General features: G+C 51.1%; 1 protein-coding gene across 1 annotated transcript; it reads left to right on the top strand.

The window, feature by feature from the left end:
• The first annotated feature begins 839 nt into the window (after positions 1 to 839).
• Positions 840 to 4,425, top strand: ANKRD33 (ankyrin repeat domain 33). The gene is made up of 4 exons (XM_054294178.1): positions 840 to 1,160; positions 1,842 to 1,971; positions 2,925 to 3,065; positions 3,635 to 4,425. The coding sequence occupies exons 1-4, from the start codon at positions 840 to 842 to the stop codon at positions 4,423 to 4,425; spliced, it is 1,383 nt and encodes a 460-aa protein (XP_054150153.1).
• The last annotated feature ends 4,994 nt before the right edge of the window (positions 4,426 to 9,419 follow it).

The following is a 9,419-nucleotide window of genomic DNA, read 5'->3' as shown; positions in this document are numbered from 1 at the left end:
AAACACTGGAGTAAGGGTGTGGAGGCAAATAATATTGGATATTTTGGAGAAAGAGCTATGAAAGATGCATTGTAGTGGGAGCCACGAGGGCGAACTTTAGATAATTAGATTTAAAGCATCTACAGCGTGGTGTGGCAAAAGCTGATAGGCCCCAAACCCAAAATGGAGCCAAACCGAAATGGATCCAAACCAAAACAGGCCCAAACAAAAATAAGCCCAAACTAAAATGGAGCCAAACCGAAAATGGAGCCAAACCAAAATGGAGCCAAACCAAATGGATCCAAACCAAAATGGAGCCAAACCAAAATGGATCCAAACCAAAATAAACCCAAACCAAAATGGACCCAAACCCAAAATGGACCCAAACCAAAATAAGCCCAAACCAAAATGGCCCCAAACCCAAAATGGCCCCAAACCCAAAATGGAGCCAAACCAAAATGGACCCAAACCAAAATAAACCCAAACCAAAATGGCCCCAAACCCAAAATGGACCCAAACCAAAACGGCCCCAGACCCAAATAGACCTGAACCAAAATAGATCCAAACTCAAAATGGAGCAAAACCAAAATAAGCCCAAACCAAAACAGACCCAAACTAAAATGGCTCCAAACCCAAATAGACTCAAACCCAAAATGGAGCCAAACCAAATTAAGCCCAAACCAAATGGAGGGGGGGGGGAGGGAGAGGTGGCTGACACACCTGGGGAAGAAATCTACAGGGAGAGACCCGAGGTACCTGAGGCAAACCATGCCACCCCAGCTGGTGCCACCTCCCTGTGCCTGCACAGGGCAGTGACAGCCCCGAGTGCCCCCTCGGCCACCCGGGCAGGGCTGGGCCGGATGACAGATGCCTGCGGAGGAGCAGAACCTGCTGCGGCTCCCAGCGCCAGCCTGGATGCCTCTGACCCGGAGCTGCACTATGAGGAGGAGGAGGAGGAAGAGGAGGAAACAACCTCAGGATCCTCGGAGCCCTCAGACAGCAGCAGCATCTTCTCTGACGACTCAGTGTACCCCTGCTACGAGGTGTCCCCCGAGGCTGGCGGGGATGGATTCCTCAGCCTGTACCAGTGCTGTGCCAGGAATGATGCCAAGCTGGTGTGGGAGAGGCTGGAGCGCGGGGTGAGCCGCAGCGAGGCCACGGAGTTGGACATCAACGGGAGGGTGAGCTCCTGGGGCAGGTGGGGAGGGACCCTGCAGGGCTGAACAGGGGTTCTCAGGGAAATCCTGGAGGCTGGGGGCTGCAGGTGGGCAGGAGGGTGGGATGGATCCCCTGGATTGATCCAAACTTTGGAGCAGAATGAGGGTTTTCCTGGAGAAGGCAAATCCTGAAGGCCGCTAGAGCAGGTGGGGCAGGAAGGTGGGATGGGTGGGATGGATCTCCTGGGATTGATCCAAACCTTGGAGCTGAATGAGGTTTTTCCACGAACAGGCAAATCCTGAAGGCTGAGTGTTGCTAGAGCAGGTCGGGCAGGAAGGTGGGATGGGTGGGATGGATCTCCTGGATTGATCCAATCCTTGGAGCAGAATGAGGATTTACCTGGAGAAGGCAAATCCTGAAGGCTTGGGGCTGCTGGAGCAGGTGGGAGAGGCCTGGGTGGGATGGATCTTCTGGATTGATCCAATCCTTGGAGCAGAACGAGGATTTTCCAGGAGCAGGCAAATCCTGAAGGCTAAATCAAGTGGGACAGGAGGATCTCCTGGGATTGATCCAATCCTTGGAGCAGAACCTTGTCTGCCCTCCCATCCTGCTCCAGCCTGGTTTGGGTGGGAGGACAGTTTGGAACGGCCGTGGGATCCCCGTGGTGGGACCGTGGTGCCGAGTTGTTGCTGTCCCCTCTCCAGAACGCGCTCATGGTCGCCTGCTGCAAGGGCTTCGTGGACATCGTGCCCCTGCTGCAGAAGTGTCCCTACATCAACATCAACCAGCAGGACAATGACGGCAACACGGCCCTCATGATGGCAGCCCAGGCAGGTCAGCACCCTCAGGAAGGGATGGGACCCCCTGTGCCCCCCCCAAAAACCCCAAAAGGGTTTTTTCTGTCATGAAAGCCGTGCTCCCATGGGATGTGGGACATCAGCTACACTTGGGGTTCAGCTCTGCTTTCAAAATGATGAGAAAATGGAGATTGCTGCGGTGGAGATGGGTTGAGTGGCAGAGCTGGGCTGCCCCAGGAGTCACAGGGATTTATTTACCTGCCCAAACCTCCAGCCTGGCTCCCTCCCCTTGATTTAGCAGGAGGGGAAGGAGAAGGGTCCCAAAGTGGGGATCAGTCTCAATCTCCATTGTGTCCTTGCTAGAATTCATCATTTTATGGGGTTTTTTTGCATTTTTGGAGTCTTTCCTGTGTTCTTCACTAAAGCAGCTGGTTCAGCATTGGTGTTCCCTCCATGCTCAGCTCAAAATAAACCCAAAATGGACCCAAACCCAATTGGACCCAAACCAAAATGGAACATCCTCTCTGATGACTCGGTGTGCCCGAGTCACCCAAACCACAATGGATCCAAACCACAATGGAGCCAAACCAAAGTAGAGCCAAACCAAAATGGACCCAAACACAAATAAACCCAAACCAAAATGGACCCAAACACAAATAAACCCAAACCAAAATGGACTGAAACCAAAATAAACCCAAACCAAAATTGGCCACAAACTGAAATGGAGCCAAACCAAAGTAGACCCAAACCAAAATGGACCTAAATCAAAATGGAGCCAAACCAAAATGGAGCCAAACCAAAATGGAGCCAAATCAAAATGGACCCAAACCAAAATGGACCCAAACCAAAATGGACCCAAACCCTTCCAATCCTGACCCCTCCAATCCCCCACACCTGCACCCCCACGGAATGCAGCTGCTGAATTCTCTGTCCAGCCATGGCCTCTGGTAACTGTGGGAGCTCTAACACAACTTCTCTCTGGCTCTCAAGGGCACATCACCATTGTCAACTACCTCCTGAACTACTACCCTGCCCTGGAGGTGGACCAGAGGGACCCGCGGGGGCTGACGGCGCTGATGAAGGCGGCGGTGCAGGGGCGGCAGGACTGCGTCACTGCCCTGCTGCTGGCAGGTGAGTGTCCCCAGAGGGGGACAGCAATCACATCTCCCCTGGGATCACATCTGCTCTGGGATCTCATCTCCTCTGGGACCCTGGTGTGCTAATCACATCTGCTCTGGGACCCTGGGTGTGGCAATCACCTCTCCTATGGGATCACATCTCCTCTGGGACCCTTGGTGTGCCAATCACATCCCCCAGAGACCCTAGGTGTGCCAATCACACCCTCTGGGACCCTGGGGGTGCCAATCACATCTCTGGGACCCTGGGTATGCCAATCACATCCCCCATGGGATCCTGGTGTGCCAATCACATCCCCCAGAGACCTTAGGTGTGCCAATCACATCTCTGGGACCCTTGGTGTGCCAATCACATCTCCTCTGGGATCACATCTCCTCTGGGACCTTGGGTATGCTAATTACATTCCCCAGAGACCCTGGGTGTGCCAATCACGTCTCTGGGACCCTGGGGGTGTCAATCACATCTCTGGGACACTTGGTGTGGCAATCACATCTCCTCTGGGACCCTGGGTGTGCCAATCCCGTCTCCTCTGGGACGCTGAGTGTGCTCTCTGCTGTCCCCAGGAGCTGACCTGCAGGCCGTGGATGCCGTCAAGGGGAAGACAGCCAGGGAATGGGCTACCTTCACCGGCCGCTTCGAGACCACCGTGCGCATCCGGAGCCTCCTGCGGCGCCCACGCGCCGAGCAGTTCGCAGCCCAATACCAACCTGAGTGGCCAGCGCTGGCCGAGCTGGTGGCCAAAGCCCTGAGCCCCAAATCCAGGAGCAAGAGGCTCTCGGAGAAGATCAGGTCCATCTTCACCTTCAACATCCCACGGAACCCCGAGGAGGATGGCGTGCTGGACCACATGGTGAAGATGACCACGGCCATGGGCAGCCCCTTCGTGGCCACCGCCTGCCAAACCGTGTGCCCCGACAGCCCTCCCGAGGTGGGCAAGCGCCGCCTCTCGGTGCAGGAGATCCTGGGGCAGCACGTGGTGGGTCCAGGTGAGGAATCAGAAGGATCAGAGACATCCTCAAGGCCCAGCACGGGGGGATCCTCCTGTAATGGCCAGGTTGTGTCCGAGTTCCGACCGCCGCCGCCGCCCCCAAGGCGGCTCCTGAGCTTCCTGCCGCGGTGGCTGCGCCGGGGGAACAGCGTCTTCCCCTGGGAGCCCGTGCCCAAAATCAAGGTCAGCAAAGCCTCTGGGTCATCCTCTGGGGAGAGGAAACCACGTGTGAAGGACAAGCACCTGCTGCAGCCACCCCAGTGGAGGTACAAGGTGCTGAAGGAGGAGAAGAAAGCGGCCGAGGAGGCCAAGAAGGGGGACAAGGAGAAGGAGAAAAAGAAGAAGAAGAAGAAAAAGAAAGGCTAAGGAGAGAGGTGGTGGGGTGGGGACAAGGTTCTTGCTCTCCCCTTGGGTTTGCTGATTTTTCTGGCCCGTGGGGTTTTGTTCCTAGTGGATGGGAATGGAATATCCCCAAAGGCTCACAGGCTCCTGCCTGGCCTCTCGTCCTCTCCACCCCAAGGGTGGCCACCCTAGCATGGGACATGTGCTGGGCGCTGATGTCCAGAGACTCTGAAGCTCCAGGAATGCCAGGGAGCAGGACTGTGGCACAAGTCCTTCCTATTTTTCCTTTTTTTCTTTTTTTTGCCTCTTTGATTTTCCCAAGTCCTCGATGAATTGGAATGTGTCTGAGCAAATTAAAATGGAAGTGGTGGTTGCCATGTTAACGCGATTGGTTCCATGAATAAAGCTCGGGGTTGCTCTGGGGCTGGCAGGAGTGCTCCCCTTTTGCTGTCAGTGTCCCCCTGGCTGCCCTATTACCTCCTCAGTGACATTCCCCACTCCTGTGTGCCCCTGGTGGTGGATAGATACACCAAGGCTCAGCATGGGGAGCAGCTCCATGCTGTGGAAGGAGAACCAGCTGCAGGCACAGGCTGGAAATTAAGCTTGGGATGCTCATGGGCTCCATCCCACCTGCCCCCAGAGCTCCAAAATCACCAAGCAGCAGCAACAGGGTGCTGGTGTGTAGGAGCAATGGGGGTTGCACGGTCGGGACGGATGGAGACGAGAGATCTCTGAAGCCAGGGCGTGGAATTTGGGGTTTATTGCAAAGGGCCGAGTGCAGGGCCCTGCTGGGAGCTGCCAGGCACAGCTCAGAGCAGGACTGAGAGGAGAGAGAGGATGAGAGAGAGGTAAAGAGGATGAGAGAGCGAGGTTCCCATTATAAATCTTCTTCTGGTCGTGCAATTTGGGGTTTATTGCAAAGGGCCAAGTGCAGGGCCCTGCTGGGAGCTGCCAGGGACAGCTCAGAGCAGGCCTGAGAGGAGAGAAGGATGGAGAGGATGAGAGAGAGGATGAGAGGATAAGAGAGAGAGTGAAAGAGAGGATAAGAGAGTGAGGTTCTCGTTACAATAAAATAAATCTTCTTCTGGTTGTGGCATTTGGGGTTTATTGCAAAGGGCCTGGGTGCAGGGCCCTGCTTGGAGCTGCCAGGCACAGCTGGAGCAGGCCCAAGAGAAGAGAGGGGTAGAGAGAGAGGTAAAGAGAGAGTTAAAGGGAGAGGTAAAGAGGATAAGAGAGCGAGGTTCCCATTACAATACAATAAATCTTCTTCTGGTTGTGGAACTTGGGGTTTATTGCAAAGGGCCAAGTGCAGGGAGCTGCTGGGAGCTGCCAGGCAAAGCTCAGCAGGCCCGAGAGGAGAAAGGGGTAGAGAGGATGAGAGGGTGAGAGAGTAAAAGTATAAGAGAGTAAAAGGCAAGAGTGCGAAGTTCCCGTTTCAATACAATAAATGTTTTGTGTTGAATATTCTGATTCTCACTAACCAATCTAGTACAATACACAAGTCCTATAGCATTTCCATACAGCCTATAAAAATCACTACATTCCCATACTGCGTTACAACCCTAAAATCTCCTCTTTGGGCCCCTTCTGCTAAGCCTGAAAGCTACTCTTTGGAAACCCTAAAAACTCCTCTTTGGAGTAGTTTTAAACCCTAAAAACTCCTCTTTAGACCCTTCTGCCAAGCCAGTAAGGTCTGCTCTGCCCCTTGGAGTTGTCTGCAAGCAGAGGGTGTTGTTCCATCAAAAGGGGATCACCTTCAGCTGGCCACACCATTGTTTTCCAGTTGTTCAGTAACTAAAGGATCTCAAAGCTTGCTTACATTTCCATCTTGCTTATAGTTTCCATATTCTCAAAATCTTTTGCCAGGCAATCATATTTATAAGGCTTTCCTGTTTCATCTTCCCCAACACTGGTGTTCCCAGATTTTTCAAGATATTTCAAGATCACCCCAAACCCAGCTCCACCCCAGGGTGCAGGAACGTGAGGCTGAGCTGCTCCTACCCCAACCTTTACATGAAGCATTACAAGTCAAAAGAGTTTAAGTAGAATAATAGTTAGTTTGTCACGGGGTAAAAAATCGATTTTTGATGGTTTTAGAATGGGGCTTGGGGTACCAAGATGGAGGAATCGGGGCGTGCCTTGTCCTTTTTCCTTCTTCTTCTGGGCCCCCATCTTCTGGGAGATGTTGGTGGTTTTAGATTGGTTTAGAGTAGAAGCTCGCTGTCTGACATAGGTGATGGGTATTGGGAATTATGGTAAATAATGTACAGGTAGTTTTTGGTAAAAAAGACAAGACTGCCTCTGAGGCATCAGGTCAAAATGCAGTGCTCTCCTTGAGTCAGAGTGTGTCACAGAATCAATCACAGAACCACAGAATCACAGAATCACAGAATCACAGAATCACAGAATCAATCACAGAATCACAGTCACAGAATCAATCACAAAATCACAGAATCAATCACAGAATCACAGAACCACAAAATCACAAAATCACAGGGTCACGGAATCACAGACTCTGTGCTGGTGGCACCATTCTCCAGGGGCAGAATGACCTCCCTGCTCCTGCTGGCCACACCATTCCTGATCCAGGCCAGGATGCCACTGACCTTCTTGGCCACCAAGGAACATTGCTGGCTCATGTCCAGACTTGCTGGAGCACTGCCTGCAAGCAGGATGCCCTGTGTCTGCTCCCATGGAAGGGCTGCAAGAACAGGAATTCCACCCAGGTTATTCCACCCAGGAACAACCCCAGGAGGGGCCAAAATCCGGCCGGATCTCTGCTGAGCAGAGATGGTCACGGAGATAAGGAGTCTGCAGGCATCGTTTTCCTCCTATCAGATGGAAACTGCCCGTTTCCCCCCGGGCTCCAGCACGGGCAAAGTCACTGCTGAAGGTCCTGCCTGTTTTATCCTGGTTTTGTGCTTTTGTTTGTTTAAACTTCTGAGATCTGGGCTGATAGAGCTGGCCAGACTCAAAGCTCCGCCGCCGCGGTGCCCCCGGTGCTCCGGGAGGATCCGGGATGAAATGGGGGCTGGTGGTGAAACAGGGAGGTAAATCAGGTCCTGTTACCTCTTTGGAAATGCTGGAGAGGGGCACCGTGCCAGGGAAACAGCTGGCAGATGTTGGAGCTCTGGATGCTGAGGATTTTAGACTTTCTGTGCTGGCACATGTGTTTAAAAAAAGGCTGGACATGGCACTTGGTGCTCTAGTCTGGTTGAGGTGTTGGGGCTTGACGATTTTGGAGGTCTCTTCCAACCTCATTATTCTGTGATTCTGTGATTTTGTGATTGATTCTGTGATCCTGTGATTCTGTAATTCTGTAATTCTGTGATTCTGTGATCCTGTGATCCTGTAATTCTGTAATTCTGTGATTCTGTGATTGATTCTGTGATTGATTCTGTAATTCTGTGATTGATCCTGTGATTCTGTGATTCTGTGATCCTGTAATTCTGTAATTCTGTGATTGATTCTGCGATTGATTCTGTGATTCTGTGATTCTGTGATTGATCCCGTGATTCTGTGATTCTGTAATTCTGTGATTCTGTGACACACTCTTATTCCCAGGAGAGCGCTGCATTTTGACCTGAGGCAGTGGAGAAGGCTTCCAAAATTGGTTGATAGCACTGAGATTACAGCTGTGCACTTGATTAGAAGTGTGCAATATCACTTTTCTGCCAAAACCCAGCAGGCAGAATGGCAGGGATGGGGCTGGAGGGAGAAGTGTGGGGCTGGGATTGGAGTGTCCCAAAGAGCCGATGTTGGAGCTCTGGACGCTGAAGGATTTTAGAATTTCTGCGCTGACACACTCTGACTCGAGTACAGCACTGCATTTTGACCTGAGGCCTTGGAAAAGACTTCCAAAATTGATCGATTTTGGAACCACTGCAGTGATTTTGGAAACACTGATATTATGGCTGTGCAGTTGATTAGAAGTGTGTAAAATCACTTTTCTGCCAAAACCCAGCAGGCAGAAAGTCAGGGATGGAGCTGGAGGGAGAAGTGGGGGAGCTGAGATTGGGGTGAGCAGCCCTGAAAGTGGCAAAACGGGAAGCGGAGCTTCCTCTGCCCGCGGTCCCGTGTGCGCCGGGGGAGCGGGAAGTGCCCGGCCCGTCCGTGGGAACGGCACCGGCGGCGGTGTCCCAGTGCTGGGGACAGCGGGGACATCGGGGACGGGCCCTGGGGACAGCGGGGATGGGCCCTGGGGACAGCGGGGATGTGCCAGCACAAGTCTCCCAGTGAAATGTACCTGAAGGCCTTCAATAAATAAATAAACAAACAACTAAATAAATAAATAATACATAAACAAATGAGTAAATAATAAATATATATATAAATAATAAGTAAATAAATAAATAAATGCTTTTTATTCCCTTTAATTTATATATATTATTTACATATAGATAATAAATAAATAGAAAAATAAACAAACAAGCAAATAAATAAATAAATAAATGCTTTTTACTCCCTTTATTTTGTCTGGCCTCAGTTTTTGGATGTAGTCCCTGAGGAGGGCTTAGTCTGGCTGAAATGTACCTGAAGGCCGTCAATAAATAAATAAACAAATAAACAAATAAACAAATAAATAAATAAAATACATAAATAAGAAATAAATAAATAAATACATGCATACATACATACATACATACATACATAACTAAATAAATAAATAACTGCTTTTTATTATCTTGATTTTGTCTGGCCTCTGCTTTTTAGGCAGCCCAAGAAAGAAAGGCCTCATTCAGCACAGCAGCCTGGAATTTCTGGGAATAACCAGCCTGGAATAACCAGGGAGGAGCATCCAAGCAGCCCAAGGCCATTCCCAGATCTAGAACATTCCATCCCCACCCACACAAGCTGAGCACCTTGTGGATGCTAAGGGTGAATTGCTGACGGCCATGGGATGGAATTTCCCATAAAAAGTGGGAAATTGGGGTGGGAAAAATATTCGGGGAAGGACGAGTGTGACTGTGTTCACTGGGGTTCTTGGATGAGGCAAGAGACGAATAATAAATAAATAA

The sequence above is a fragment of the Melozone crissalis genome, unplaced genomic scaffold, assembly GCF_028551555.1.
Source record: "Melozone crissalis strain CALT ecotype California unplaced genomic scaffold, PUWL_Pcris_2 ptg000222l_1, whole genome shotgun sequence".
Taxonomy (NCBI): domain Eukaryota; kingdom Metazoa; phylum Chordata; class Aves; order Passeriformes; family Passerellidae; genus Melozone; species Melozone crissalis.
Note: the sequence above shows the minus strand (reverse complement) of the source record. Positions and strands in the feature narration are given on the sequence as shown.